This window comes from Staurois parvus, unplaced genomic scaffold (genome assembly GCF_062004578.1).
Source record: "Staurois parvus isolate SC_StPar_1 unplaced genomic scaffold, SC_StPar_1.0 ptg000138l, whole genome shotgun sequence".
In the NCBI taxonomy this organism is placed as follows: domain Eukaryota; kingdom Metazoa; phylum Chordata; class Amphibia; order Anura; family Ranidae; genus Staurois; species Staurois parvus.
The window spans coordinates 1,578,439-1,597,350 of record NW_028317934.1 but is presented as its reverse complement, the minus strand read 5'-3'; the positions used below and the strand labels follow the sequence as shown (position 1 = coordinate 1,597,350).

Here is an 18,912-nt window from a genome sequence, read left to right as displayed (position 1 = left end):
GTCAAATCCCAACCTCGGCACCACCTGCCTGGAGTTTGCATGTTCTCCCTGTGCCTGCGTGGGTTTCCTCCAGGTACTCCGGTTTCCTCCCACACTCCAAAGACATGCTGGTAGGTTAATTGGATCCTGTCTAAATTGGCCCTAATATGTGTAGGTAAGAATGTAAGTTAGGGACCTTAGATTGTACACCCCTTGAGGATATATATATGTAAAGCACTGCGTAAATTGACGGCGCTATATAAGTAACTGAAATAAATAAGTACAGGAGGAGGAAGACAAGATAACAAGAAATGGAAACCTTTTGTTTAAAAAAAAGGAGTGTGTGTACATCGGGTAAAATAAGTATTGAACACGTCACCATTTTTCTCAGCAAATATATTTATAAAGCTGCTATTGACATTAAATGTTCATCACATGTCGGTAACAACCCATGCAATCCGTACCTACAAGAAACCAAAAGAAATACGTTCAGAAATGAACTTGTGTAATAAAATGGAATGACACAGGGAAAAAGTATTGAACACATGAAAGGGAGGCGCAAAAAGACATGGAAAGCCAAGACACCAGCTGAAACTTATCAGTAATTTGAAAGCTATCCTGCCGCTTACCAGTGCAAATTAATATCAACTGGTTCAGTCTCAACTGATGGCCTATAAAAAGGTGTAATCACCGGTGCTCGGTTATTACCGAGGAGCTCCGACAGGGAGGAAGGCTGCTTTGTTTACTAACAGTCCTCCCTGTCGCTCGGGCACACTGCTCTGGATGGCTGTGCACAGCCATCCAGTGCAGTGTGATTACAGTAAAGCCCCCCAGTAAAACACTCCCAGCACACAGTTAACCCTTTGATTGTTCCTCATGTTAACCGCTTCCTGCTCAGTGCCATTAGTACAGTGTCGGTGCTTTTTTTTTTTTTTTTTTAATTTTTTTTTTTTTTTTTTACCACTGATCAGTGTATCGGTGTAACTGGGTAAGTCAGTGACACCAAGTCAGTTCCCCCCCAGTGTCAGAATGCTTGCTGCAGTCCCGCTATAAGTCGCTGATCTCTGCCATTATTAGTACTAAATAAAATTCCAGTATATATACCGCCATTTCTAAACGCTATAACTTTCATGTAAACCAAATTATTTCCACGTATTGGGATTTTTTTTTTAGCAAAGACATGGAGCAGAATACATTTTGGCCTACATTTATAACAAAATTAGATTTTTAAGCCGTGTGATGCCCTGCAATGTGCATTGTACTTGCCAGTCTCGTACTCAAAGACGCGTGCACAGTAAAATGCTTCAACCTATTGCGCAGGCAGTGTCCTTCAAAAATGCATGTGCATTTACCATGCATTTAAATAGGGGGTGGACTCATGCGCTACCAAATATCCTCTCAGGGAATGAAGTAGCTGCTAACACCCGGCTATGATACGATGAAAAACAATTTTTTAAAAAGTGGTGTAGCGGTATATGTGCTATGTTTTGAATTAAATTATATTAAACCATATTAATGTGAATAAATAATGCTGTGTATACTCAATATACTTATACAAAATAAATAAAGTGTAGTATAATAAAAAAAAAAAAAATAATTGCAATCAAAGTGACCAAATTATTTACCGTGACATACATAAATAGCAAAAAGTCCCAAATGTATAAAAATTATATGCACAAAAATAAAGATAAAAATAAGAATAAAAAAAATATAAAATATATCCAGATTTTTCAGTTCTTCAACTTTTATATTGCGCACTCATATAAATGGTGCCAATCTATCCGTCACCTTCTGCCATGTGTGCTCACCTCACAGACCTGACCCTCGAGGAGTCATAAAGCAATATCACCGGATGATCCCAGGCTGGATGGATCTATCCCTTGACTGGACACAGGAACAGCTCCTACCGAAATAAAAAAACGGTCAAACACACCTTTTAGAGATCTTCAAAGTAGCTCAAAAAGAAGTCCGAGAACTTCCACAGTGTAGTAATTTAGTATTTATTGGTAAAAAATAAATGCCAAGAAGCTACTCACAATAAAAACAAGGGTCACAGACCCAGCAGTCAAGTGTACATACAAGGAGTCCCAAGATGGCGATTTCCGTCCAAATGTAATGACGTCACCACGCTCTAGTCCGACGCGTTGCGTCACGCTACCACGTGACTTCTTCAGGGCATGTAACTTCTTAACCACTTCCCGACCGGCCGTTGTATATAAACGGCCGGACGGTGGCACTGCAGGGTCGGGTGGCCGTCTATAAACGGCCTCCCCGCACCCTGCTTGTGCGCGCTCCCTGGGAGCGCGCAGCACCGCAATCCGGTGCCCACTGTGTCCTCCGGACACAGTGAAACACGGATCGTCGGACGGGACCTCTGTACGAGGTCCCGATCATGTGATCACTGATTGGCCAATCAGTGATCACATGCAAAGTAGTAAGCAAGATGTCACTTCTGACATCATTGCTTACTATGTGTGAAATCTGTGAATGATCACAGAGGTCACATGGTACAAGGCTATTCACAAAAGCCTTGTACCATGTGACAAGCTGTGACCAATCACAGCTCACTCTGTATTTCTCAATGAGTGCAGGAATGCACACAGAGAGAAAGAGAAATGATTGCTTTTACATCCTATATGGGTGTAAAAGCAATCTAGTGTAAAAAAAAAAAAAAAAAAATCTTTATCACCCCTCACAAGTAGTACAGTGTCACCATGGTGACACTGTACTGCTAGGGTGACAGTATGTAAAAAATAAATAAATAAATAAAAAATAATAATATAAAAAAATAAAAATGTAAAAAAAAATGTTTAAAAATTATAATTTTTGCTTGTAAACTAATTTGGATTTTTTTTTTTTTACTAAAAAGATAACGGAATAAATTTTGGCTAAGATTTATGATGAAATATTATTTATTTGCAAAATGTTATAAAAAAAACACTTTTTTAAAAATTTTTTGGACATTTCATTTACATAGCAAAAAAAATACAAATCCCAGTGGTGAATAAATACCACCAAAATAAAGCTTTATCTATCTAAAAAAAATGGTAAAAAATTCATTTGGGTACAGTGTTGCATGACCGCGCAATTGTCATTCAAAGTGTGATAGCGCTAAAAGCTGAAAATTGCCCTAGTCAGGAAGGGGGTAAAAGTGTCCGGTCTGGAAGTGGTTAATATCATTTAATTCAAACAGCACATATAGCGCTACACCACTTTTACAAAATTTACCATGCATTGCATTGTGTTACAGTGAGTTTTTATGTGCTTTGGCATGTGTTTTCATGTCATCCATTGTGAAGTGACAAGAAGAGTCAGAACATAAACAATAATTGATTTTTCATTTTTAAGTTGTGTTGTGTTTGTCTGCATTTTAATGCAAAGCACATGAATGTGTGTAATGTACACAACATCAGGATATGGACGAGGCACACCATTGTTTTCTATGTGCCCTTGTATTGACCTGATTTGATCCAGCGTGGAAGAATGCAGGTCACTGCACCTGCTGTGAATGAGCCCTAAAGATGATTGCTAAGCATTAAGTTTTGTCTTTTGATAGTAAAATAATCAGTCCTTGTGTTGTGCTAACATTTCAGGCCACCATCTTTTCAGACACATCTGATGGTGGTGATGAAACCTCTAGTTCGGTAAACCTTAGCACTCTACTTGGGATGCCTATGTATCTCTGATTTAGCCCCATAGGTGGGGCGAGACATGTCAAAGGAGCATAGCCATGAGGAGTTCAGGCTGAAGCCCTATCTTCACCTGTCTGTATAGTGGCTGGGTTTCGGTGTGCAGCGTTTTCACCTTCTGTTTTCCGACTTTACTTGGGATGTTGAATTTCATGTGATGGACTTTGTATAATTTGATCTCAAGCTTGTGCAGACTGTGAGAGGCAGTGACATGGGTCGGTGGCAGGGTTTGGGAATATCCTGTATACCAGAGGTCTCCAAACTTTCTAAACAAAAGACCAATTTACTGTCCTTTAGATTTTAAGAGGGCCGGATTGTGGCCAGCAAGAAAATACATTTTCCTGGTATTAGGTAGGAGTAAACAGTGCCCCATGTTGGTATTAGGGGAAGGAGGAAAGTGCCCCATTGGTGATGTTAGTTGCAGTAATTATGTCCCATTGTTGGTGTCAGAGGGCAGAATAATGTCTCCTTTCAGTGGGATGAACAGTGTCCCAAGGGCCCGGATAAAGGCAAGCAAAGGGCTGGGCCACAGTTTGGAGACCACTGCTGTATACCATAGGAATTCTGTGTTTACTCTCCTGACTCCACCTATAACTGTAGCATCAGTATTTAAAGAAAACTCATGGCCTTTGTTCACATTGCTCCACATTTCATACATTTTCTGTTTGAGTGATTGTTTATTACTGCATGTGTACAAAGCTGGCTAGTTTTGAGTTCTTTATATATTTTCTCTTTTCTTTTCCATGAGAGCAGTACCACCCAGACAAGCAGCACAAGGAAGAGGACACTGAACTGACTACAGAGGGAGCACACAAGTTTATTGAAATCAGTGAAGCTTGGAAAATTCTGGGGAATGAAGAGAAAAAGCGAGAGTACGACTTGCAGCGCCGTGGTAAGTCCTCTCCGGCAAGTCCTGTACTACAGAACTGCCTGTGTTGTCCATAGCAACTAGAATGATGTAGTGTATGGAAAAGATACATAATAACGTAGATCTAGATGATGTATACCTTTTGCTGTGCACTGAGTATTGTAAGCAATTGCCAAGTTTTTCCCTTTTGTTCATGAAATACCTTTTTCTCTTTTCTGCCTATTTCCCCCAGCCTCTCTCAGCCACTTCTGATCTACTTGCACCAGAGATGGCTGAACATCTTTGCATAGGTTTCCTAAGGCCCCAATGCATACTGGGCATTTAGCCCTGGTGCATGGGGCTCTGGTGTTTAGCTGTGAGTGGAGGGCAAAGGTGTACCATTAAGACATTACATTCTAGGCATTCATCCCTAGGCCCATACTATACTGCTAGGTGGCCCCGGTACAGTAGCTGTCAGCCTCTCATAGAGTTTTAACAGGTTGGTGGCAGGGGGACTGGACAGGACTCCCTGTTCCCTCAATCCTTATCTACATGCTAGAGTTTTTGCACCGGGGCTAAAAACCCAGTTTGCATGGGTTCCCTAATAGTAACAGACGTGGACCATGCCTGCACATTTGTACTTTCCATCAGGGGCAGATGTGACAGGGGGACAAAGACCGAGCGGTTTCACCCAATAGAAGGAAGTGCCTGAAGAAAAATATTCATGGCAGGATCACCAGAAATTATTTAAAAGCCCAACTGTACCTTTAGTTTTTAACCAGCCCATGCTAGAGCTCTGCAGGGAGCAAGAGATTTGGTGATTGTAAAGCTATGGGGGGTGGCCACATTGTTGACCTCCTGAATTTGCCTAAAGTGAGCCACAGGTGGCCCTGTTAGTACTGCCTGGCTTGACAAAAGTCAATGGAGCTAGGTGGAGAATTATTACCTGAGCAGTGACTGCCTGACTACCTGATCAGTGGCTGCATCTGGTAGGATACAAACAGTAGAGGTTTTTCCATCCATGCTGTTTAGTGTGAAGTGAGGGATTTTTTTTTTTTTCTTGTTCATTGAGCAGGCTGACTAGAGAAAATGTATATGTGTAGCCAACGTTAGACTTTTCACACCTTTTAATTTGATACGTTTGAAATGTATTTAGCTTAGTTGAACTGAAAATGGGTTTATATCTAGCCCCCCATAAAGGCAGGGGTGGGCAACCTATATTGGGACATCCATCCAAATCATTGGATTCAGGTGTTCCAATCACCTCCATGGCCACAGGTGTATAAAATCATCACCTAGGCATGCAGACTGCTTCTACAAACATTTGTGAAAGAATGGGTCGCTTTCAGGAGCTCAGTGAATCCAAGCATGGTACTGTGATAGGTTGCCACCTGTGCAATAAGTCCATATGGGAAATTTCCTTGCTACTAAATATTCCATGGTCAACTGTTAGTGGTATTATAACAAAGTGGAAGCAACTGGGAACAACAGCAACTCAGCCAGAAAGTGTTAGGCCATGTAAAATGACAGAGCGGGGTCAGTGCATGCTGAAGTGCACAGTTCACGGAAGTCACCAACTGTCTGCAGAGTCAGTAGCTAAAGATCTCCAAACTTTGTGTGGCCTTCAGATTAGCACAACAACAGTGCGTAGAGAGCTTCATGGAATGGGTTTCCATGGCCGAGCAGCTGCTTCCAAGCCTTACATCACTATGTAAATGCAAAGCGTCAGATGCAGTGGTGTAAAGCACGCCACCACTGAACTCTAGAGCAGTGGAAACGTGTTCTCAGGAGTGAATAATCACGCTTCTCTGTCTGGTGATCCTATGAACATGTCTGGATTTGGCGTTTGCCAGGAGAATGGTACTTGTCTGACTGCATGGGAAGCGGGAAGAGTTGGGTATGGCCCCTTCGTGTTCCAACATGACTGCACACCACTGCACAAAGCAAGATCCATAAAGACATGAATGAGGGGTGGAGGAACTGGCCTGGCCTGCACAGAGTCCTGACCTCAACCCAATAGAACATCTTTGGGATGAATTAGAGCGGAGACTGTGAACCAGGCCTTCTCATCTGACATCAGTGCTGACCTCACAAATGTCCTTCTGGAAGAATGGTCAAAACATTTCCATAGACACTCCTAAACCTTGTGGAAATTGTTGATAGATGTTAGAGATTGAAATAGTACCAGGGACTTAAGAAATGTGTGTTGACTAGAGTCCTTCCTTAATATGCAATTTATGTTTAGCGGCCTTTAAGATCTAGTTTTGCTGCCCCCCACCTTCTTTTTCTCACATGTTTTACTTTTAGAGGATATAAAATAGAACTATTTTAGTCTGACACATTTTAAATCACAATTATATGTACATGCAGATGGGTTTTCTGTAGATCTATGGGGAATAGAAATTGTTTGGTGAGTTAGTATTGAATGATTCATCTGTGTTAACTGCATCATTGTAACCTCTGCTGACGACTCTGGATCACAAGCTACGCCCCACAGCAGCACAGACCATGCAGTTTTAATGCTATGTTGCCATCTAAAGCAGAGAGTTTTGAATCAACAGAGAATTGCACAAAGAGATTGCACAAAGAAATCTACCAGATACAGAGATCATCTAATAATATAGTGGGGCCGCACAGATGTGCTCTGGGAAAGTATGGCATTACATCACTGGATCTTGAAGGCATAGTGGAACCTAGATTTGGAGATATGTCCTTGGAAATGTCATCCTGGAACTACTGACCATGGCAAAATGTTGAATTAACCCGACTGGGGGTAGACTGTGCCTGTGTGCTTTTTTTTTTTTTTTTTTTAACAATTTTATATTGAAAGCTGAATGCCAGGCAAATGGCTAGCTACAAATTAAAGACATATGCTGCTGTTCTTGCCAAAGGATCTTTATTTATCATTTATTTCAGGTACTTGTATAGCGCTGTCAATTTCTGCAGCGCTTTTACATATATATATATATATATATATATATATATATATATATATATATATACAGTCAGGTCCATAAATATTGGGACATCGACACAATTCTAAAATTTTTGGCTCTATACACCACCACAATGGATTTGAAATGAAACAAACAAGATGTGCTTTAACGGTAGACTGTCAGCTTTAATTTGAGGGTATTTACAGCCAAATCAGGTGAACGGTGTAGGAATTACAACAGTTTGCATATGTGCCTCCCACTTGTTAAAGGGACCAAAAGTAATGGGACAGAATAATAAACATAAATCAAACTTTAACTTTTTAATACTTGGTTGCAAATCCTTTGCAGTCAATTAGAGCCTGAAGTCTGGAACGCACAGACATCACCAGACGCTGGGTTTCATCCCTGGTGATGCTCTGCCAGGCCTCTACTGCAACTGCCTTCAGTTCCTGCTTGTTCTTGGGGCATTTTCCCTTCAGGTTTGTCTTCAGCAAGTGAAATGCATGCTCAATCGGATTCAGGTCAGGTGATTGACTTGGCCATTGCATAACATTCCACTTCTTTCCCTTAAACTCTTTGGTTGCTTTTGCAGTCTGCTTTGGGTCATTGTCCATCTGCACTGTGAAGCGGCGTCCAATGAGTTCTGAAGCATTTAGCTGAATATGAGACGATAATATTGCCCGAAACACTTCAGAATTCATCCTGCTGCTTTTGTCAGCAGTCACATCATCAATAAATACAAGAAAACCAGTTCCATTGGCAGCCATACATGCCCACACCATGACACTACCACCACCATGCTTCACTGATGAGGTGGTATGCTTAGGATCACGAGCAATTCCTTTCCTTCGCCATACTCCTCTCTTCCCATCACTCTGGTACAAGTTGATCTTGGTCTCATCTGTCCATAGGATGTTGTTCCAGAACTGTGAAGGCTTTTTTAGATGTCGTTTGGCAAACTCTAATCTGGCCTTCCTGTTTTTGAGGCTCACCAATGGTTTACATCTTGTGGTGAACCCTCTGTATTCACTCTGGTGAAGTCTTCTCTTGATTGTTGACTTTGACACACATACACCTACCTCCTGGAGAGTGTTCTTGATCTGGCCAACTGTTATGAAGGGTGTTTTCTTCACCAGGGAAAGAATTCTTTGGTTATCCACCACAGTTGTCTTCCGTGGTCTTCCAGGTCTTTTGGTGTTGCTGAGCTCACCGGTGCGTTCCTTCTTTTTAAGAATGTTCCAAACAGTTGTTTTGGCCACGCCTAATGTTTTTGCTATCTCTTTGATGGGTTTGTTTTGTTTTTTTCAGCCTAATGATGGCTTGCTTCACTGATAGTGACAGCTCTTTGGATCTCATCTTGAGAGTTGACAGCAACAGATTCCAAATGCAAATAGCACACTTGAAATGAACTCTGGACCTTTTATCTGGTCATTGTAATTGGGATAATGAGGGAATAACACACACCTGGCCATGGAACAGCCGAGAAGCCAATTGTCCCATTACTTTTGGTCCCTTAACAAGTGGGAGGCACATATGCAAACTGTTGTAATTCCTACACCGTTCACCTGATTTGGATGTAAATACCCTCAAATTAAAGCTGACAGTCCTCAGTTAAAGCACATCCTGTTTGTTTCACTTCAAATCCATTGTGGTGGTGTATAGAGCCAAAAATGTTAGAATTGTGTTGATGTCCCAATATTTATGGACCTGACTGTATATATATAATATATATATAATTGTATACAAAATAAATATATATAAAATATTTATTTTGTATACAATTATTTATATATATATATATATATATATATATATATATATATATATTTTTTTACATTCACATCAGTGGCTAACCTACCAGCATGTCTTTGTGGGAGGAAACCAGAGTACTCAGAGGAAACCCACGCAGGCACAGGGATAACATGCAAACTCCAGGTAGGTGCTGCCGTGGTTGGGATTCGAACCAATGACCTTAGTACTGCCAGGCGGAGGTGCTAACCATTTAGCCACTGTGCTGCCCGTTTTTATTCTGTTCAGACAGCAATGTGATCCAGACAGCCTAGCCAGGTCTGCAGCCTCTTTGCAGGTAACCAACACAGCTTGGTCAGTGACCCACCCCAGCCTGAGAATGGGCAATGATAGAGCAGCAGCAAATAGATAATTCAAAGAAAGACTGCAAACAAGTTCAAAGAAAGACGGTCGCACACCAATATCATCTTCAAACTCCAGTTAGTTTTATTGATCTTACAGAAACAACATGCAGCACACACTGCAGACCTCCCACCTGAGGCCACATCACTAATGCGTTTCACCCATAACAGGGCTTGATTGCAGAGACTCTAGGATCTTTATGATTTAGCCCTGTTCTGGGTAAAGCACATTAGTGATGTGGCCTCAGGTGGGAGGTCTGCAGTGTGTGCTGCATGTTGTTTCTTTGAGCTCTGTAAAACTAACTGGAGTTGGAAGGCTTCATCGGTATGCGGCCCACTTTTCTTTGAACTTGTATGCAGTTTGGAGCAGAAGCAGGCTTCAAGGCTTTTTCATCCGACTGTATTCTTAAGAGCTGTAATTCCTAAACCTTTCCTCAAACTAAACCTGAGAGTGTTGTGCACTTTCAGCCCATATCCATTATATAACTATAGCTTGAATATGTTTTGGTAAATACCTGGAAAAAACCCTAAAATTGTGCCTGTGTCCAAATATATATGGACCTAACTGTACATCTGGCCCTTTGAGAGCAACCATAATGCTGATAGGGCCTGTGATGAAATTTAAGTTTTACACCCCTGATTTAAAGGAAGAACATCAAAGAAACCAGCGCTGTGAGAGTTACGTGTAGTTTAAACTCCACCTTTATTGCAACAAGAATCAGTGTGGCTCACAAGGGAAAGCCTGGGCTGGGATAGACGGCCCAGCCGCTCCTGATGGAGTAGGGCGAGGTGGAGAGTGCTACTGTCACAAGCAGTGAACGAGACCGTGGCGTCCTGGACTCACGTGTCTGCGGAGGAAGCGGGAGGGAGGATCATTCCTTGGACCGCAAGCCGAAGGTGGAGGCCGGTATCCCAGACAATGCGTTTCATGCACATGAGCCTTATCAAGTCTAGGGGTAAAGAGGTTAGTGACCATTTTAGCTGTAATTCCTAAACCCTTCCTCCAATTTGGATGTACATACCCACAAACTAAACCTGAGAGTGCACTTTCAGCCCATATCCATTATATAACTATCGCTTGAATATGTTTTGGTAAATACCTAAAAAATAACTAAAATTGTGCCTGTGTCGAAATATATATGGACCTAACTGTATATCTGGCCCTTTTGAGAGCAACCATAATGCTGATGCGGCCTGTGATGAAATTTAAGTTTTACATCCCTGATTTAAAGGAACATTAAACGTGGAGATCAACTTTAAGGTGGCTGTGAGATTGAGAACCTTTACATAAAGGTGTGAGCAATCTGAATCCTACTTCTATCCCATTGATCTTATATGGATCTATGTACCACCAAGACAATCGCTTCCAACGTAATCTTCAGCATGTCAGAAGTAAGGATCATTTGCAGGTGTTTTTATAGCATGTTGGAAAACCTGTTCAACTAATCTTTTGCACTCAAGATCAGTTATTCTGCAACCTATATACTATACAACCGTTATCAGAGTTCCTTAAAGCGGAGATATTGATTTTCACAGGGGATTAGGATATCTGTAGGCAATTAGACATTTCCAGTTGATAGACCTTGGACAAAAGGGGGTGCTTGTTCTTGGGGTATGATTATGCATGTCTTGTGTGGCTTTCGAGCAGCTGACACACCATTATGTGTTCACTTAATTCCCCAACCTGCAGCTACCGTTTGATGTCTGGCCAGCTGTAAGATGATCATACACAGGATAGGATTGTATCATAATATTAACAACTGTGGGAAATCTGTGTATGGTGAACATCCGTACTGAGAGACCTGCCTCTGTGTCACAAAAATCTGATGGGTTGGGAAATGTTTTTTTTTTATTTATTCTGAAGATGAAGAAGATAATGGTGTTGTCTTATGTGCAATAACGGAGAGATTGGCAGACATGGAAGGAATAGTGGATGAAGCAGATGAAGGATCATTCGAGGTCTGATTTTTTTTTTTTTTTTTTTCCCCCATTCTAAGCCAGATCCCTGCATGCATGGACAAGTTTAGGAAGTTCTTTAGGCATCAAGGCATTTTAAGCCCTGCTGATTTTGGTGCTGGAAGAGTTAATTCAAGATCTAATTTTTGTAAATCAGCATCTCTCGCCTGCAATTTTATTTTACTGCGCTCCCGAGAAAATAGCTTCTTAAAACAGCGCCAGGCTGTTGGGAGCAAGGAAGAGGGAAAATATAGGTCAGCTCTGTCACACACAGACTCCCGTTACATGATGTGATAGCCTGTCTTTCTGCATCGGCCTGGGGGTAGGAGTCCCTCAGCCTTCCATTAGAGCCTTCAATAAATGTATACCCATCCTCCTTGCTAATGGGAGGGGGACTCAATAATAGTGCATCGCCTATGGGGAAAACACTCAGTGGCACATTGCAGTAACACACTCTGGCTTATCTCTCATGCATAGCCACCATCGGCCTTCAGCCAGACTGATAAAAGAGAGCTGCCTCTGTAGATTGTTTACAAGATTCCATGCAATACTCAATCAAAACTACCTTCTGTTTCCCCTGCTTCAGACCTCCTGCTGATGCCATTTATGGGGTAGCCGGCATTGTTATATCAGAGCTAGAGCGACAGACCAGACCAGACAGCAAAACTACCATTGTACATACCTTGCCTAGAGCCTCTTACACACAATCCTCTTATTGAAAGATCTCTCTTTTGCCTATACAGTGCCTTGAAAAAGTATTCATACCCTTTGACATTTTCCACATTTTGTCATGTTTCAACCAAAAACGTAAATGAATTTTATTGGGATTGTATGTGATGGACTAACACAAAGTAGCACATAATTGTAAAGTGGAAGGAAAATAATAAATGTTTTCCAAAATTTTTACAAATATTTGAAAAGTGTGGTGTGCATTTGTATTCAGCCTCCCTCAGTTAATACTTTGTGGAACCACCTTTCGCTGCAATTACAGCTGCAAGTCTTTTTGGGGAGGTCTCTACCAGCTTTGCACATCTAGAGAGTGAACTTTTTACCCATTCTTTGCAAAATAGCTCAAGCTCTGTCAGATTGGATGGAGAGGTCTGTGAACAGCAATTTTCAAGTCTTGCCACAGAATCTCAATTGGATTTACAGTGCATCCAGAAAGTATTCACAGCGCTTTACTTTTGATACATTTTGTTATGTTACAGCCTTATTCCAAAATGGATTAAATTAATTTTTTTCCTCAACATTCTACAAACAATACCCCATAATGACAACATGAAAGAAGTTTAATTTTAATAAATTGCAAAGATTTAAAAACAAACGAAAAAAAACTACATGTACACAAGTATTCACAGCCTTTTCTCAATGCTTTGTTGAAGCACCTTTATTACCAATTACAGCCTCAAATCGTTTTGAGTATGATACTACAAGCTTGGCAAACCTATTTTGGGGAAATTTCTCCCATTCTTTTTTGCAGTACCTCAAGCTCCATCAAGTTGGATGGGGAGCATCGGTGCACGGCCATTTTTCAGATCTGTGGGCTGTGTGCTTAGGGTCGTTGTCCTGTTGAAAGATGAACCGTCACCCCAGTCTAAGGTCCAGAACGCTCTGGAACAGGTTTTCATGAAGGATGTCTCTGTACATTGCTGCATTCACCTTTCCTTCGATCCTTACTAGTCTCCCAGTTCCTGTCGCTGAAAAACATCCCAACTCCAGGCGGGCTGCCATTTGCCTTTTTACTGAGGAGTGGCTTCCGTCTTGCCACTCTAACATACAGGCCTGATTGGTAGAGTGCTGCAGAGATGGCTGTTCTTCTGGAAGGTTCTCCTCTCTCCACAGAGAAACACTGGAGCTCTTTCAGAGTGACCATCTGGTGCTTGGTTACCTCCCTGGCTAAGGCCCTTCTCCTTCAATCGCTCATTATGGCCGGGCAGCCCGCTCTAGGAAGATTCCTGGTGGTTCCAAACTTCTTCCATATGGATGATGGAGGCCACTGTGCTCACGTTGGACACCAAAGATGGAGCACTATTCCTCCTAATGACACCAATGATGAAAAAATATTCTTCCCACTGACACCAATCAGGCAGCACTATTTCTTCCACTAACACCAATAATGGGACACTATTCCTTCCAAGTTGGACACCAAAGATGGAGCACTATTCCTCCCACTGACACCAATGATGGAGCACTATTTCTCCCACTGACACTATTGATGCGGCACTATTCCTTCCTCATCGGACACCAAAGATAGAGTACTATTCCTCCTAATGACACCAATGATGGAGCACTATTCCTCCTAAAGACACCAATTATGCGGCGCTATTTCTTCCACTGACGCCAAAAATGGGGCACTACTCCTTCCCCTAATACCAACAATAGAGGAACTATTCCTTCCACTAATACCAATGATGGGGCACTGTTTACTCCCATTGACACTAAGGCACTGGCTATGATCTGGTCCCCTGAAAGTCTGAAGGACAGTAGACTGGCCCTTTTTGTTTAGAAAGTTTGGAAATCCCTGATATGAAGAGACACAGTTCAGTATTTTATTAATACTTAAAGCTGGTAGCTTTGGTGGTTGAAACAGATGAGGATACTAGAAGAGAACAGTGAATGTCTAGATAATTCCATACCACAGATCATGGGCAGAGTTCTTTTAGGAAAACTGTAGTGATTTGGGATACAGTTTTTCTTTGTGTTTTTTTATTTTATATGAAATATGTTTTACAAATATATATGATGTACCCATGCCACAACCTTTTTATTTTTTTAATAAAGAGATTGCACAGCAAAAGTGGTTTACTTTCTGACTAGCTTTATAACCTGTCAAAAACACCAAGCAGTGAGGGGGAGGAGTCTTTTCTTGACCTACTCAGTTGTGTGGGCAAATGTCAGCTTGAGCGATGTAATCTATGAACAGACTTTGTAAAAAAAAAAAAAAGCAGAGAAGGATAAATGGGTAAATATGTAAAAATGACCCAAAAACTCCAGTTGCTGGATGGAAATGAGAGGAAAAAAATATTGTAATTAGATTAGGTGTTTAACCCTTAAGCTACCAGATCCACTTTTATGGGGTTTTTTTTGCACAGATGTTTAAAAAAGTAATTTTAGGCCTGAAGATTGCACAAACCCCCAAAACATTATATATTTTCTGAAAGCAGATATCCTAGAGAATAAAAAGGTGGTAGCTCCATTTTTTTTTTTTTTATATTTCATGATATTACTGCAATATTTCAGTAAAAAATACACTAAAGTTAATTTCGGAGCACACAAAAGCAATATATTACCCAATTTCTTTTTAAAACATAAACAATGTGGTTGCACTGAGTAAATAGATACCCAACATGTCAAACCTTGAATTTGTACGCACCTGCGAAATAGCGACAAACGTAAGTACCCTATATTTAGCATAGGCGATGCACTACTTGCATTTGACAGCCAGGAGACAAATGGCAGCGAAAGGGTTAAATCTAACATTGTAGCACACATTGGAGGTGATTTACTGAAATGAGAGTGCAAGGTCTAGTGCAGCATAGAAACCAATCGGCTTCCAGGTGTCATTGCTTAATGTGGTAGTCTGTTTACGAACTCTGCTGTGTTTTCACATCGCAGACCTGGACTTCATCCCTTGGTAGAATGGAACATATGGAGACATTTGCCAAGTCCATAGCACTTGAGGCACTGTGTAAACAAGATAGATTAAACCCAATAGATTTTCTTAAAAGAGAATTTGGGGGGAAGGAGGGCAAACTGCTACAGTTATGAAGTGTAGCAGCCCTCCTATCGCACACAAAAGCCAGGCTGTCAGAAAGACAAAGCTGTAATGTGTCTGGGAAGCAATGGAATATGCCTGTATATTCTTACTGGTGAAGGCAGTATGAAGACAGGAAGGGGCTGACAAACTTTGGCACTATCCATAAGTACAAAGCTTTGCCTGTCAAAGTTGATCTGAGGTTCAACAGTGGCCACAAGGGCTTGGGAACCTGCACATCATACCTGCAGCAATTTCTCCCTCCCTATTTTTAATATTCAAAGCAAACTTGCCCATCCATGTTTCCATGCTTTATTTTGTTGAGAAATCACCTTGGAAAAAACAGCATTTCTAGCTATGGTCATCTTAGGTAAAGGCAGATGCTTTACATAGAATTTACTTCCTGGAATCCATCTGCCTTTAGCTCTGGAATGCAGGCAATAAGGTGTGCTTAGCTAAGAAAAACCCTCCTCCAGTTGAAAGGGAAAAAAAAAGCCCATGAAGATTCCTGGGATGAATGATATCATTTTAACCTAGGCCAGAAACCAGGAGAAAGTTTAAAACAAGTAAATATAACATACACTATATTGCCAAAAATATTGGGACACCTGCCTTTACACACACATGAACTTTAATGGCATCCCAGTCTTAGTCTGTAGGGTTCAATATTGAGTTAGCCCATCCTTTGCAGCTATAACTGCTTCAACTCTTCTGGGAAGGCCATCCACAAGGTTTAGGAGTGTCTATGGGAATGTTTGACCATTCTTCCAGGAGTGCATTTGTGAGGTCAGGCACTGATGTCGGACGAGAAGGCCTGGCTCACAGTCTCCGCTCAAATTCATCCCAAAGGTTTTCTATCTGGTTGAGGACAGGCCAGTCAAGTTCCTCCAACCAAACCTCACTCATCCATGTCTTTATGAACCTTGCTTTGTTCACTGGTGCTCAGTCATGTTGGAAAAGGAAGGGGCCATCCCCAAACTGTTCCCACAAAGTTGAGAGCATGAAATTGTTCAAAATGTCTTAGTATGCTGATGCCCTAAGAATTCCATTCACTGGAACTAAGGGGCCAAGCCCAACCCCTGAAAAACAACCCCACACCATAATCCCCCCTCCACTAAACTTTACACTTGGCGCAATGCAGTCAGGCAAGTACCATTCTGGCAACCACCAAAGCCAGACCTGTCCATCAGATTGCCAGACAGAAGCGTGATTCTTCACTCCATAGAACCGGTCTCCACAGCTCTAGAGTCCAGTGGTGGCGTGCTTTACACCACTGTATCCGATGCTTTGCATTGCACTTGGTGATGTAAGGTTTGGATGTAGCTGCTCGGCCATGGAAACTCATTCCATGAAGCTCTCTGCGCACTTTTGTGCTAATCTGAAGGCCACATGAAGTTTGGAGATCTTTAGCTCTTGACTCTGCAGACAGTTGGTGACTTCTGCGCACTGTGTGCTTCAGCATGTGCTGACCCTGCTCTGTTATTTTACGTGGCCTACCACTTCATGGCTGAGTTGCTGTTCTTCCCAGTTGCTTCCACTTTGTTATACCACTAATAGTTGACCGTGGAATATTTAGTAACAAGGAAATTTCACAGATGGACTTATTGCAGAGGTGGCAACCTATCACAGTACCATGCTTGAGTTCACTGAGCTCCTGAGAGCGACCCATTCTTTCACAAATGTTTGTAGAAGCAGTCTGCATGCCTAGGTGCTTGATTTTATACACCTGCGGTCATGGAGGTGATTGGAACACCTGAATCCAATGATTTGGATGGGTGTCCCAATATTTTTGGCAATATAGGCTGGCCATACATTATACAATTATCTTCCAATTTTCTGCCCAATTTCCTTTAGATTTACCTTCAACTGTGTAGTGCAAGGGTCTGCCTAATTGGATACAACTGAAAGTGTTGTTTAGGTTTGTCCTCCTATTATATGGTTTTTGGTAAATCTAAACCAAAAATCTCCAGATAATTGTATAATGTATGGCCAGTGTACCTTCCTATCAATTTACTAATGTCAGCAGCATTGATTGAGAGACTTACAGTGGAGTTCCAGTCATTTTTGTGTTTAGTAAAAGGCAGCAGCTACAAAAACTGTAGCTGCTGACTTTTAATAAACACACACTCACCTGTCCCAGGGTCCAGCAATGTGCTCAACCGCGCAGTCTTTTCTCTCCCTGACGCTGGCATCTCAACTGTGGGCACCAGGCTGTGACCGCTTTCGGTCAAAACCAGGTATCCGCCCCCCCCCCCAACAAAAATAGTGCCAAGAGGGGGGGGGGGAGGCAAAAAAGTGGAGATTCCACTTTTGGGTGGAACTCCGCTTTAAGTTCTGCTTTAAATGGCACAGTGATGGCAATAGGACAGGCCATAAAAAGAGAGGTTTCCGGATAAAGTCAAGCCTAGGTGCAGCTGCAAGACACTTAATAATTCACATAACTGTGTTTTCCCAGACCCCAAACTCCAATTATATGAATAGCTCTGGAAGGTAAAGATTATTTGCTTCTTGTAACGTTGATCAGCATTAAAAATAACATTTCCTTGGAATTGCAATGCCCAAACATGTAATTTGAATGCATTTTTGTTTTGCATTTTCAAAAGTGATGCAGCCAGCCACTAGAGATCAATGCTGCAGTCAGTAGCTAAGGATGTCCACAAGCAGACTTTTAAAAAAACAACAAAAAACTGTAAATGATGCAAAATACAGGCCCCTACTTTGGATGTTATATCAGTTGTCAGAGTTAGAAAGATTATATTCAGAACATAAAATGGAAAACTATTGCCTATTGAATGTATCTGTTAAAAAAAAAAAAAGATCTGCACACCCACTGCACTTTGTTGCAAATCTGTCATTTGAACAAAAAAAATTTTTAAAATAAAAAGTGATATCTGTAGGGTTTCTGAACTCCCCTGTGCCATGTATAAGAAAAAGTACCTGAAACAGTCGCTGTATCTAGATGTGGCCATATATTGTCCATTCCAAGCCAGCTTTCAGATCGTCTCACAGAGCTGCATTAGTATAATACACAGTCAGAGACATTTTCTGTGGTGCTTTTTCTTTAGAAAAAAAAATTCCAGGTTTTCCTAAAAGAAAAAAATCTTGAAAATATTAATCTTCTCATCTTTACTGCCCCCGGGAAAAAAATGTTGCTGCTCCTTGGCTTGATGCTGGTCCTCTTCTGTGCTGAAGGCCACTCAAAATGATTCAACCCACTTCCTGTGAGCCCAGATTTTCATATGGATTGGATGACCATCCATTCTTCCTGGAGGCAAGTCCTCACACAACACTGGGCTCACTGCATAATTAAATCACTCTTTATATCATTGAGGGCTGGTCAGTTGTGGAGAATGCAAAATGGGGGGAGATTTGTGCTAGGAGGTGGAACTTGGAAGACATTTGTGTTTTAGCGGGTATTTGGGGAAAGATGATTCGTGCTGGGGGGTATTTGGGGAGGGGATGATTAGTACTGGGGGGGATTTGGGGAGAGGACGATTTGTGTTGAGGGGGGGGGGATTTAGGGAGGAGAGCATTTGTGCAGAGGGTTTTTTTGCTTGGGTGGGGGAGGGGTTGCGGGAGGAGAACATTTGTGCAGGGTATC

At 41.6% G+C, this 18,912-nt stretch overlaps 1 protein-coding gene across 3 annotated transcripts in view; it reads left to right on the top strand.

Annotated features, from left to right (window-relative positions):
* The window catches only part of DNAJC24 (DnaJ heat shock protein family (Hsp40) member C24), a 75,425-nt gene that overhangs the window by 40,853 nt on the left and 15,660 nt on the right, over positions 1 to 18,912 (top strand). For 2 of the 3 annotated variants that reach the window (XM_089673482.1, XM_089673483.1), the window contains exon 3: positions 4,419 to 4,560. In XM_089673482.1, coding sequence (XP_089529608.1) covers positions 4,419 to 4,560 — 142 coding nt within the window. The remainder of the gene's footprint in view (positions 1 to 4,418; positions 4,561 to 18,912) is intronic. The other variant, XM_089673484.1, reaches the window with a different exon arrangement.